The sequence below is a fragment of the Semicossyphus pulcher genome, unplaced genomic scaffold (assembly GCF_022749685.1).
Source record: "Semicossyphus pulcher isolate SPU_LCO1_2020_fin unplaced genomic scaffold, fSemPul1.0.p SCAF_4, whole genome shotgun sequence".
Classification (NCBI taxonomy): domain Eukaryota; kingdom Metazoa; phylum Chordata; class Actinopteri; order Labriformes; family Labridae; genus Semicossyphus; species Semicossyphus pulcher.
Genome location: NW_027211715.1, coordinates 8,830,648 through 8,844,262, shown reverse-complemented (window position 1 = coordinate 8,844,262; position 13,615 = coordinate 8,830,648). Strand labels below are relative to the sequence as shown.

The 13,615-nt window shown below is 40.7% G+C and overlaps 1 protein-coding gene across 1 annotated transcript; it reads left to right on the top strand.

The window, feature by feature from the left end:
* The first annotated feature begins 7,851 nt into the window (after positions 1–7,851).
* On the top strand, positions 7,852–12,505 carry ttr (transthyretin (prealbumin, amyloidosis type I)). Its single transcript, XM_069680492.1, has 4 exons — positions 7,852–7,944; positions 9,381–9,520; positions 9,715–9,850; positions 12,398–12,505. Exons 1-4 carry the CDS (start codon positions 7,873–7,875, stop codon positions 12,503–12,505), a joined length of 456 nt encoding a protein of 151 aa, XP_069536593.1. The 5' UTR covers positions 7,852–7,872.
* Positions 12,506–13,615: the final 1,110 nt, after the last annotated feature.

Here is a 13,615-nt window from a genome sequence, read left to right as displayed (position 1 = left end):
TGGCTTCCTGTAAAATCTAGAATAGAATTTAAAATCCTTCTTCTTACTTACAAAGCTCTTAATGGTCAGGCACCATCATATCTTCAAGAGCTCATAGCGCCATATTACCCCTCTAGAACATTGCACTCCCAGGATGCAGGCCTGCTTGTGGTACCTAAAGTCTCTAAGAGTAGTGTTGGAGGTAGAGCCTTCAATTACCAGGCCCCCCTCCTCTGGAACAACCTACCAGTCAAGGTCCGGGAGGCAGACAACCTCTCTTCTTTTAAGAGTAGACTTAAAACTTTCCTTGATAAAGCTTATAGTTAGGGCTGGCTCAGGCTTGGACTAGCCCATAGTTATGCTGCTATAGGTTTAGACTGCCGGGGGGATCTGACACACCAAGCTCCTCTCTCTCTCTCTCTGTTTCTCTCTGTCTCTCTCCCACTCTCTCTCTCTCTGTCTCCTTCCCACTCTCTCTCTCTCTCGCTCTCTCTCTCTCTCTCTCTGTCATATTAATGCAGCTCATTAACTCTGTATCTTCTGGTCCCATTAACATTACTAACCATATATCTTCCCGGGAGTTCTCGTGCTCCCTTGTCCTGTAGGTTCCTGGAGATCGTTGCTGCAGACCACCCGCTGCTGTGGACCTGCTCAACTGCAACAACTACTAACATCAGCCTTCCCCATAGTATCATTATTGTTGCTGCTAATGCTAATAGTAGACCTGTTGACTTCAACTGTACAATTACGATTACCTCAGCCTTTATCATTACTCTGCTTCTCGCGCTAGTTGTTTCTTTCTTTGCCTGTCTCTATCCTGCATCTCCTTCTATCCCATTTTCGGCCCATCCAGTCGAGGCAGATGGCTGTTCAACATGAGTCTGGTTCTGCTCAAGGTTTCTGCCTGTTGAAAGGAAGTTTTTCCTTGCCAATGTGTCGAATATTGCTAAGTGCTATACTCATGGTGATTCATGTTGGACCTCTCTTTAAATAACATAACAAAGAGTCGGTCTAGACCTGCTCTTTTTGTAAAGTGTCTCGAGATAACTCTGGTTACAATTTGGCGCTATACAAATAAAATTTGATTTGATTTAAATTTGAAGTGTCCTAGTGATTAATAACATCCATGGAACAGTTTGATTCTGACTGAGTTTGCTGCATATCTACGTGACCTTAGGCCAGGTCAACACTACATGACTAAGCAGTGCATGTGCACTTTTCCTTTTGGTGTGCATGTTAAAGGGGCTATATGTAAGACATACATGTATTCATCAATTAAATATCTTTTTTTATTGCCAATGTGTGAAGGGATAGTAGAGGAACTGATAAATTGAGACCTTCCCCAACTTCCTCCATTGCCCCTAACTTTTTTTAAGTAAAGCACTTGGGACAGTTTTTCCGCAAAACAAGAGGATGTGACCTATGAGCGCGCTCGCGAGTACCTCTGCCGAAAGCTCATTCTCCTCCATTACAGTCAACAGTGTGCAACACGAGACAACGCAAGCTGTGAATGGAGGCGGTTAATGCCAACAAACGACTGGCACCCACAACAACACCAACGCAAAGTACACACAAGAACAAAAAACAAAAAAAGTTTTATCTAGTGAAGCCCATCTGGCCAAACAGGAATCGGCAGGGCATGCGAACCATGGAGACCTTCGACTGATTTTGGGGATCAAAACAGACCCACAACTTGTTGTCATAGAAACAAAACCCACAGCGTTTTTTCTCTCACTGGGTGCAGCATTTGTTCTCTCACAACACAAATGCTTCATCCCAGCTCTTTCAAGCCGCCCTGCCCTGCCTGGCTAATGTTAGCTGATGCTTGTGATGATTTGCTGATTCGCTGGCATTTGCCGCTTGGTTACGAAGCACAATGCCAGAGTCATGCTCATCATCCCAGCTCTCTCAGTCACCCTGCCCTGCCTGGCTAATGTTAGCTAATGCTTGTGATGATTTGCTGGTTCGCCGGCGTAATTTGCCGTTTGGTTACAAAGCACAATGCCGGAGTCATGCAGTGTATATATGTTGGAGCTATTGGTTAACCTTAGCATGCTCACTAACATTATGACTACCAAAATACTATCTGAGTGTGTAAGTCAGTTATCTAGTTTGACAAAAAACGTTGCCATCTAACATGACAAATGGTGTTGATTTTGGCCAACTGTAAATTTTGTAGCAGAATGAAGCAAATGTGTATAACTACCGACTGTTTCCTATTAGCCAATATTGATGCATTATCTGCCTATAGGCTATGTTTTGCCAGCCAGCTGTAAGCTGGCAACAAAGCAAACAAGCAAACGTTAGCTTGTCATGTGCCAGTTAGGCAACGTAGCAAAACACTGTCGAGTGGATCAACTAAGGCTCCCGGGGCTGATCTGGCTGGTAATTGAGTAATTTGCCGTTTGGTTACGAAGCACAATGCTAAAGTAAGCCAACTAGCGCTAACATAACTACACTGCATGGATCATGCAGTGTAGTTATGTTAGCGCTGGTGTTATGCTATGTTAGCATGCTCGCTTACGTTATGACAACTAAAATACTATCCGAGTGTGTATTTCAGTGTTGTCAGTCTAGCTTGACAAATAACTTTGCCAGCTAACATGATATTAACTTAAGTACTATGACAAACAGTGTTGATTTTGGACAGCATGATGCCAGTCAATAACCACGTCTCATCAGTTCAAAGTTAAGTTCCGAGATGCTCAGTTTCATGTGTCTTCGGCAAAAACCCCGGGTGCTTGTTCATGCGTGCGATTGTCTGCGCGAGTGTGTACAGGAAGGTTGACTGCAGTTCCCTCAACGGCCGGCCGTGTCACTAGACACAATGAGGATTTTCTGAAAGTTACATATAGCACCTCTAAAAATTTCAGATTTATGTCCTGACTAAAAATAAATACAATTTGCATTGGAATGAAATGACACATTAGATTTTTTTATGTCCATTATCAAACGGAAACTGAACGTAAAGAGCAAGCCTGCCCAGCAGTCACTTCACAGGAGCACTGCAGTTGAAATGCTGTCTATGTGGACTACAACTACAAGTTGTTGTGTGCATACTATTTTTTAATTGTTCAAGTTAGTGTTTACTTACTGTATCTTTAAGAATGTAGACAAAAGTGATTGGATGCTAACTCTTCTACACTTCGAACTGGTTCTGTATGTAAGCTTGTTAATCGGGTATTGCAGCAGTCACAAAGAGATGACATTCAGAGCTTAAACACTGACAGTGCTGATTATATCTTGTCTTGACGAAAAGTTTAGAAGAAACACAACAGCAAACAGACAGCCACAACCTGTAACCTAAATGCTGAACAATAGCAAAAATCATCAGCAAAGACTATTGGAGAAACTCTCTATTTATAATAATGACAACAATCCAAAAGTTCAGATACGTAGTTAATGCCCATTTGCTGATAATGTAGAAATAAGTGTGAAATAATGCATTTGTGAAAGTTTGAATTCAGGTACTGGAAAAATTTAAATAATTAATAAATCATTGTTCTAGTCCGAGTAGCAGTATGATTGCATCTTTGACTTCCTGTTTACTGGATTGAATGTTGAGAATATCTGAGCTGTCTTGTTCTCATGTCACTGAGGAATCTGATCTGTTTTGCCCTACGGGCAGTGATACGTGTTTGCTTACACTGCAGCGTCACGCCAACACCAGTATTTGCTTTAGTACAGGTGCATTAAAAACCAATTGGCATGGATACCAAGAATGTTAGAACACAAGAATTTCCACATGTAAACAGCAACTATAAAAACATCAATGGGCAGTTAACTCTAAACTAAGGTGCCTGCTGCAGTGTGAGGATAACACCTGTCAAATCTGTAGAACAGCAGCTTAAGACTTTAGATAGACACACTTTCAATTATCAAGAAATTTGTTTCAAATAATCACACAGCAGCCATTTTCCTCTGCTACTGCTGTGTAAAGGTTGTAAATTTTATAAATTTAGGGTATCTGACAAATCATTTTCATGTCACTATTTCTGGTTGGTCAGCAATTGAAAAAACTATTGGAAAAAACTGGAGCCAACATTGGCCGGTATTTTATGGTAAAACAAGAACATATTTTAGCTATGTTCAGACAACAGCTAATGTTAGCATTTAGCCCCTAGTTACTAGACAATGTCAGAGTTAGCTAGGAAGTGAATGAATGGTTATCACTGCTCAAAAAAATTAAACACTTAAATCAAACATCAGATCTTGATGAACGTATAATTCAAGTTGAAAATCTTTAATGATGTACATTGTATAATATGTTGAGAACAAAATGATGTAACAACGGTCAATGGAAACCAAAATCATCAGCCCATTGAGGGTTGGATTCAAAATCACACCCAAAATCAGAGTAAAAAATTTAGATCACAGGCTGATCCAACTTGCGTAAATGTCATCATGGCAACTCATGATGTGACTCAGTAGCGTGTATGGCACCCCCGTGCCCGTATGCACTCCCGACAACGTCTGGGCATGCTCCTGATGAGTTGGCGGATGGTGTCCTGGGGAATCTCCTCCCAGACCTTGATCAGGGCATCAGTGACCTCCTGGACAGTCTGTGGCGGTACTTGGCGGCGTCTGATGCACCAACATAATGTCCCATAGGTGCTCAATTGGATTTAGGTCAGGGGAATGAGAGGGCCAGTCAATAGCATCAATGCCTTCGTCATTCAGGAACTGCCTACACACTCTGGCCACGTGAGGCCGGGCATTGTCCTGCACCAGGAAGAACCCAGGGCCCACTTCACCACCATAAGGTCTAACAATTGCCTGGAGGATGTCATCCCGGTAGCCTCCTGGAGGTCATTTTGTAGGGCTCTGGCAGTGCTCCTCCTGTTCCTCCTCACACAAAGTAGCAAATATCGGTCCTGCTGCTGGGTTGATGCCCTTCTCCGGTCCTGTCCAGCTCTCCTTGTGTAACAACCAGTCTCCTGGTACCTCCTCCATGCTCTTGAGACTGTGCTGGGAGAAACAGCAAACCTTCTTGCGACCGCACGTATGGATGTGCCATCCTGGAGGAGCTGGACTACCTTTGCAACCTAATTGGGCTGCAGGTACCGCCTCATGCTACCAGTAGTGACAAGGACACTAGCATAACACAAAACTAAAGAAGAATCAGTCAGGAAGTATCAGGAGAGAGCAACTGTCTGTGGCCACCACATGCAAAACCATTCCCTTTTTGGGGGTTGTCTTGCTTTTGCCTCTCCATTGCACCTGTTGTCTCTTTAATTTGCACCATAGCAGGTGAAATTGATTCACAATCACTTGTGCTTCCTAAATGGACAGATTGATATCCCTGAAGTTTAACTGACTTGGTGTTATAATGTGACGATTAAGTGTTCCCTTAATTTTCTTGAGCAGTGTATTATCGTTTGGTGGTGTTACATGCTACAGTAGTAAAGGCATCAACTCCAAGCTAACGTAATGTTTGCTAGTAATTGGTTGAATGCTAACATTAGCTGTTTAACCGTATCTAAAGTGTTATAAAATTTGTTGTTTTACTCCTCAAGATTTTTATTATCCAATGTCTTTTCAGTAGCTCAGTAATCAAGAAAACACAGTTATTAGTTATTAGTTTGACATTGTAACAGCATCTTCTCACCTTGAGCGTGACATCAGAGGAAAATGGGCCGCCAATTGAATAAGGTGAATTGCAGATTACAGTTTGAGCAGCGATATGACTTAGCGTTTTAGCTTCAAACTGCCATCATCCAATTTGTTTGTTAAATGAGTGTGTAAGACGATTACAGCATTTAAATGTGGCACTATGGGCCTTTATTTAATTTCTTGATCTCAGCAAAATCTCAATCATTTAAACTTTGAGGAAACATTTTAAACTCAAAAGGTGTGTTAATATTACCCTATACATTATGTTAAGTAAAATTCTGTCAATTTTTTCCCATAAGGAAATATGATTAGGAGTTATCTCACATGCACCCAGCTGCCCCCATGTTAGCCAAATAGCTAACTAGCTTAGATTTCTTAATGTTAGCATTGCACAGCGTGATGCAAATTCAACAAGCTGTCAATTGCTTAGAAACCTATGTGTTGACATTTTTCTTCACAAGGTTAATTCCATTTATTTATCATGTCCACAATGCAACAGCAACTGCGGCAAGTTTTTATGCTTCAGTTTCACATGGAACGCTCTTGGAACCCATCTCTGTGGCCTGTGGAGGCATGCCTATCAATGTTTGGATGTTATTGCCATTTAATCTGGCATTTATGGTCTACATTTATTCATGAAGCCACAAATAGCTATGCGTTATGCATGTCATTGCCTGCACAAAGCAGAGATATGATGACAATGATGGTCCGCAAGATTAAAAAGAGACGTTGCAATTCTTCTAACAAAATTAATACAACCAATTGTAATTTTCTGCCTTAAGATTTCTGCCTAAAGATTTAACAAAGAGTTTTTACTATGCTGTGCAGCGTAGTTTTAATAGAAAAACATTCACTATGGCATGATATCTCATGCATATCAGTATGCAAGCGACTAATTAAGAAGCAACTGTAGACCAACTTATGATCCTTACCATTCTTTATATTTTGTGACATTGTGTAAATTAGGAACTTTGTGTATTTCAAATATCTGTATTTTTTTAACACTTGCATCTTAATTGATATTTCATATAGCATACAGCAACCGCTGCAATGTAAAGCCAAGTGTACCTTACACTGAAATCAGTCAAATTTAAATGCTTGTTGAATGCTATTATATCGCATGGCCATCTCCATCCTCTGAGGCAAAATTGTCCGGTTCTGGTTAGAAATTGACGTCAGTAAGACGGTGATTCATTCAAGTGCTGCATGCGGAGTAACCACAGTGCAGGCTTTAACCTGGTGCATACTCTTTAAATATTTGCCTGTGAAGTCTCGTTGCACCATGGGATGTAGGTCAGACTTCATGAGTTAATGTGATGTAGTTAATATTGGAGTCAGTGCATTCAGTACCTAAGGTTGTTACACCACCTTCTGGTGGATTTATTGAAGTACATATCATTGAAAGCCAAAGCTGTGTCCTAATTCCAAACTATACAACAGTATACAGCAGAGGAGGAAAGGTACTGGCTTTCAAAGTACTATACGTCTTCAACACTACATGTATTTATGGCTACAGCTACTTATTACTTGTAAGATTAAAATTTCACATTAAACTGCATGCACTATGAATATAAAATACACATATACACATCATTACAAATCATATTGTCATGTGGACTTATATAAAAACAGTGCTCAGTTTTATCAATATTTAGGTGCCTACCAAAGAGGTACTTCCCCTCTAAACTTCTCACATAGTTGTGGTAACCTCTGTCAGTGGCATGACCCCTCTGGTTGGGAACCACTGAAGCCACGGTAAATAAAGTTGTAGAAACAAAGGTAACTCCACTTCCAGAGGCTACTACTGTTAAACTCTGTTCACACATTAATGCATCAGTATTAACCATCTTATAATTCTATAAGAAACCAATATTTTTGCTGCTGACAGTAAGTGCAGCTGTATTTTTACTCAAGGTAGAGTTAGAATGCAGGACTTTTACTAAAGTGGTTTATCTGAATACTCCTTTGAACACTGTTATTAAGTATGCACTACGTTCATTGTCATAGTCAAAAAATGTAATAGTTTACTATTCAGTAAAAGGAAGTGATGCTCCAAATAGCAAATGTTTCCCTTTTTTGTTGCCCCAAAGCTGATTTAGTCTGAGTTACTCATTGTCCAGGTATTTACGTGGTTCATGTAGCTGGCAGCAGACTGGGTGAGGAAGGGAGGGACTGATGACATGAGGGGGAGGACAGTTGCTGTTATAAGAGGCCTGAGACTGTAGAGATCATGTGTGAACACCAGTGACTTCTGTCAGTCTGTCTATCCCTCAGGAGACCATGCCTCAACTACTGCACTATCTACTTCTAGCCTCTGCTGTGCTGCTCTGCAACACTGCCCCAACACCCACGGTCAGTGTCTGTGTGTCTTTGTATAAGGATATCTCAGAATAATTTTGAGTTTAAAAACCCCCCCAAAAAACCCCACATTATTCATGTGATTACAAAAGTTATTTTTTTAGATGTACACAATGTTCATAAAACATTTTGTTCTTATGGTATGTCTGTCTGTAGCTACAGATTGTGAAATTTGTTTGAAAAGTCAACCTTATTTTGTTAACAGAATTAAATGAACAAGCTGATGACGCATGTCTGTGGATTTACAGGTGAAAAGTGAGGTTCAAGAAAAATTGATTTATCATTTAACTATTTCCCCCCGGTATATGCAAGTGTCATTTATGTAAAATGATGGGTGAGCTCCATTAATCATCGTCTCATATTTTCGGACACATTTTAAATTACGATGATTCTCTTTGAAGTTGGAGGGTTACTATAAAGTTAGCATAACACACTCTCCAGATCCTTGAATAAGACGGAGTTTGACCATCTTAGCACATGGTAAACTAAGGAATATAACCATTTAAATTGTATTAGTTTAATATTTCCCAGTGGTCTTCTGCTACCAATTTTTCTAAATTTAAATGTTCAGGTAAATAATATGATGTACTTGAACTTACCTTGGCTTAAAAATGAGTAGCATGCAGCCAACAGAATCTTCCATTTTTAAACTCAATTTTAACAACACCAGCAAACAGTTACCCACTTAACTGAGTAAATGCTAAACTCTTATGTAATGCAGCACAAGCCATTAGAGGAAATGGATTTATGGATGAGGAATTAGTTCAGTGACCTGCCTGTGATGTTCACTCTCCTAATGTACATACTGCTCTGCTAATCTTCCAATGTGCTGTAAACACAAGAGATAACAGCTCTGTAGTATTAGCCGCAGCACACATTTTGCCCACTGAACTCATGAGTGAACATAGCTTAGTGCACAAAGCTAAATAAATTAAACTGAATTAAAAGGCACACTAGGAAGGTGCATGCTTTGGCTTGAAATTGAAATTGCCATTATTGAATCAATGATTTACCATAGGAGGAATGTTGAAGTGAGTACATTGGTAAAATGTGTTCATGCTTTGTTGTGGTAGAACACATCCCCAATCTCACTAGAGATGGCATTCAGCATGACTACTGGAATTTAAAATAAGTGTGAGGGCAATTCTCTTGTAAGCCATTAACTTCTCTGTTTGCCATTTGTTGAAAGACAATTTAATGCACTTTTAATAACATGTTAAAGTACTGCTCATGGTGGATTCATGTTGGGTCTCTCTCTAAATAATATAAAGAAGACCTCCTCTTTTTGTAAAGTGTCTTGAGAAAACTTTGGTTATGATTTGGCGCTATACAAATAAAATTTGATAGATTGATTGACAGAGGTGAGAGGATAGATGTGAGTGTAACAATGAGCTAAAGAGACTGACTGGTAGTCCCGGCTTGTGCTGCAGGAGAAACATGGCGGCTCGGACATCAATTGTCCTCTGACAGTAAAAATCCTGGATGCAGTGAAAGGGACTCCAGCCGCATCAGTGGCACTCAAGGTGTCTCAGAAAACTGCTGATGGAGGATGGACCCAAATCGCTAATGGGTATGTATAGTATAAAATAGAAGGTTAAGTATGTTATACACTATGGCTCTTCTGATTATGTATTTAATATGTACGAAACATACACTACCAGTCAAAAGTTTGGACACACTTTCCCATTCACTTGTATGAGAAAATGTGTCCAAACTTTTGACTGGTAGTGTACATCAGACATATTTCCCTTTTCTCTGCTCCAGAGTGACTGATGCCACTGGAGAGATCCACAATCTGATCACAGAGCAGCAGTTCTCCGCAGGAGTGTATCGTGTTGAGTTTGATACAAAGAATTACTGGAAGAATGAGGGAAGCGTGCCGTTCCATGAAGTAGCTGAGGTGAGCAATAAACTAGTCATCCGATCTCCGAGTCACAAAAATATGGAGAATCTGTTTCCATATTAAAATATATTAGATTCCGTTCAATTACAGTATGTTTACTGTACTTTTGATCTGAGACTCAGCTTGAGCTCCTGACTTCTGTAGTAATGTCAGTGTTCACCACAGTTAAGGGAATAGAAATACTGTATTAATAAAAAAGGTAGAATGGCCCGAACTGAGGCTGGCAAGAAATATAGGAACAACATTACAACACATACCAACAGAGAAACGCAAGACAGAGAAAGACCCGTAGACGCGGGCTAACTGAGAAATACCAACAATGATAGAGAAAGAGAGGCAGAAAAAAGTGAAAAATACAGACAGACATGGACCAACAGAGGCAGGCCAAAAAGAGAAGGACTAACAGAAAGGGACCATTAAAGATGGGTCAACAGTTAGAGACAGGCCAAAAATGGAAAGACAAACAGAGATAGAGCATTAGAGGGAGGCCAGATGGTGAAGACCCACATAAACAGGCCAACAGTGAGAGACCTCAAGAGATAGAACAATAGTGACAGGAAGTAAAGAGAAAGACCAACAGATACAGACAAAATGAGACACACCAACAGAGAAAGACCAATAAAGATAGGCTGAAAAAAAAGCCTGAAAGAGATGAGCCAACAAAGAAAGACAAACAGAGATAGTACAACAAATAGTGTATACCAACAGAGACAGGCCAAAAAGAGAAAGAAGAACAGAGATAAGCTAACAGAGACACACCAAAAGAGATGAAACAGTAGGAGTAGACCAGCAAAGATATTGGAACAGCTTTACAACAACAGAGACATGCCATAATGAGAAAGAACAACAGAGATAGGCTGGTAGAGACAGGCAAAAAAGAACGACTAATGAAGACAGGCTAAGAGAGAAATACCAACAGAGATGATAGTAGTAGTAGGTGAGGTGTTGTTTCCTGCTTTAGCATTTCAACCTGTCACAACTCCATTGGTGCCATTGAGTCAGCTGCAGAAAACCTTTGTTCACTGATGTTTCGCCCCTTATACCAGTACATCTCCCAAGGGGGAACAGTGACGTATTAAGGACGTCTCCCTGCCATCCCCCTGCAGCTGCCTTAACAGGGGTGTTGCCCCCAACTGATATCCTTTATCCAGAGCCAAAGCCTGTAGCTGGCTTTCTCTTCCTCTTCTCCTAACTCCTTCACCACTTTATGGAGGTTTGAGCCCGTCATGCTAGCACCAAGAGGAAGTTGGACAACTGCACTGCTGACAAAGCCCCAGCATTCAACATCCATGGTGTAAACCTTGGCACTCTGCTGCCAGCTCGGAGTATTTAAGATGTTTTCTTTCATGGGCAGCTGCTATGTCCTCTTTCCAGGAGATGGTAAGCTCGACAATAAGGATCCTTTTTTCCACAGCAGACCACATGACGATACCTGGCCAAAGGTCGACCAGCTGCTTTCTGAGGTCCACCAACATCTGCCATTCTTTGCCAGGTCTGGGTATGGTGTTCCTCTTTTGTGGGACTTGGAGCACATTGCCCGGCTTGACAAATGTTGATAGGGTACACTTTGCTAACCCTAACCACTTTGCTGCTACCTGACATCTCTCCAAGACCTCGGCCAGCTTGTCCAGAACTTGGTCATGACGCCACCTGAAGGGTCCTCTGTGTCAGCACCACCTTCTGTCCTAAGAGTGCTGGAGAGTTGCCTTGATGTTGCCACACAGTGGGCAGCCAATTTCACTTCCAAACCACTGGGTGACATTCAGGGGGCATGGGAGGGGGTCGTAGGACGCCCTTAACAGGAAGCTGAGTTTTGCTTGTGGCGTTCTTCAAATGTCTGCCCAGCTGATGCGCTTATTCACAGTAGCATCCCATTCGATACAGGCTTCTTGATGGCCATGCGACACTGCCTTTATGTGGACGTGTTCCTGCTCCAGCCTGGTGACTTCATCCACCACCATGGTCTTCTGCTGTTTTTTGGTGGCTTTAGACCAAAACTAAGAGGTTAAAAGACAAAAACAGACAGGACAACAGGGACATGCTAAAAGAGAAAGACTAACAGAAAGAAAGTGAGATAGGTCAACAGTTCTGAAGGAGTACACTTGCCCTGACATGTATCTTTGTGGGAGGCTTATCCTCTGTTATTTGATCTTATCTTGAAGACTGACATTCAGACAGTACAGATGTCAGGAAATCAGCAGGATTTACGCAAGTGTTTAAGCAGCTGTTTGCTATACTGCTGTTTTCCCCAGTGAAGGAACACTGCTCAGAACAAAGTGACCAAAAGTCATCTGTTATCATTGTCTAATAACTTTTTTTCTCTTTTGTATTAGTTTCTCTTATTGAATCACGTTACCTATGTCCGGTTTAGTTAGCTTTTAACGTATAATATTTCGAATAAAACTGCTTTCATTCAAATCTTTTTTTCAGGTCTGAACTATATGTAAACCTAAATTTATATCAGCCATGTTGCTTCAGGGGCCGTGAGGCAAAACAGATTTAACTCTGACTCATTGTTGTGTATGTGTGTTTGTGTGTGTGCAGGTGGTGTTTGAGGCCCATGCTGAGGGCCATCGTCACTATACCTTGGCCTTGCTGCTCAGTCCATCATCTTTCACCACCACAGCAGTGGTCACCAATGTACACCAGTGATACGCATCCCATTGTGAATCATTACAGAGGTTATTTGGGCAGCTGAAGAGCTGATCCAGCCAACAACCAATACATTCCACTAAAAAATAATGTGTGTGCATTCTGGACCTTATACTCTGTATGTTAATCCTATATGCCAAAAAGCACCTTTATTATCCAAAAACTAAATAAAACACATCGATGTGTCACACTTTTTCTCTGGGTGAAATATTAGTTTTTATTCTCCCACATACATTGTTCTCACCCAAATGATCATCAGAGAACCAAATAAGCATTAGTCCGCCACTGAAAAGATATTCCCAAACAAAATCACTATTTCTTCCCGTTTTAGTAACATTTGATACAATGACCAGCTATTTAAGGAAATTACTTAGCCTTTTGAAAAAAATTTAATTGTCCATACTCGGCAGGCGGCTGTGGTTCAATCCCCAGCTCCCTCAGTCTCCATGTCGAAGTGTCCATGGGCAAGATATTGAACCCCAAAATGCTCCCACTTTCTTAGCCAACAGTGTGTGAATGTGAAAACTGATTGACAGTAGGGCACTTTGCATAGTAGCCTCTGCCATCAGTGTGTGAATGTGACATGTAGTGTAAAAGCAGCCTTGAGTGGTCGCAAGACTAGAAAAGTGCTATAAACGTACAGTCCGTTTACATCGTAGAGCTTTTGTAATTTTATACAGTGACTTGCATAACTATTCACCACCCCATTTCCTAATATATTCACTAATTCTTCCAAATTTCTCTCACACAACAAATGTAATGTTTTGCTGTTTTCTTGTGTATGTTATGATAATATATGATCTATACTACGTAACAGGTTCACACCTCACACCTCATTATTAAAACTGTAAACTATTAAAATTGTAATTCAACTTTTAGCACAAGAAAATAAATGAGACAAAAATCAGGTTTGTTTTCCAGAATATGGCAATGAAGTGTTTATTTGTCTCCTGTTGACAAAGAAGAAAAGAAAAAAAGAACTTTACAAATCAACGGTTCAACACCAGACTCAAACTGTTTTTAAACTGTCTCTTTCTAATGACTGTCTGACAATAGAGCTTACTTCACCATGTAAAAACGTTCAGTGATGTCTGAAGGGGGAAGGCCTCG

Excerpts from the sequence above, each read along its gene's own strand:
- ttr (XM_069680492.1), top strand. The coding sequence starts at position 7,873 with ATGCCTCAACTACTGCACTATCTACTTCTAGCCTCTGCTGTGCTGCTC. Across the intron at positions 7,945-9,380 it reads ACACTGCCCCAACACCCACG|GAGAAACATGGCGGCTCGGA; the intron begins GTCAGTGTCTGT and ends CTTGTGCTGCAG. Across the intron at positions 9,851-12,397 it reads CGTTCCATGAAGTAGCTGAG|GTGGTGTTTGAGGCCCATGC; the intron begins GTGAGCAATAAA and ends GTGTGTGTGCAG.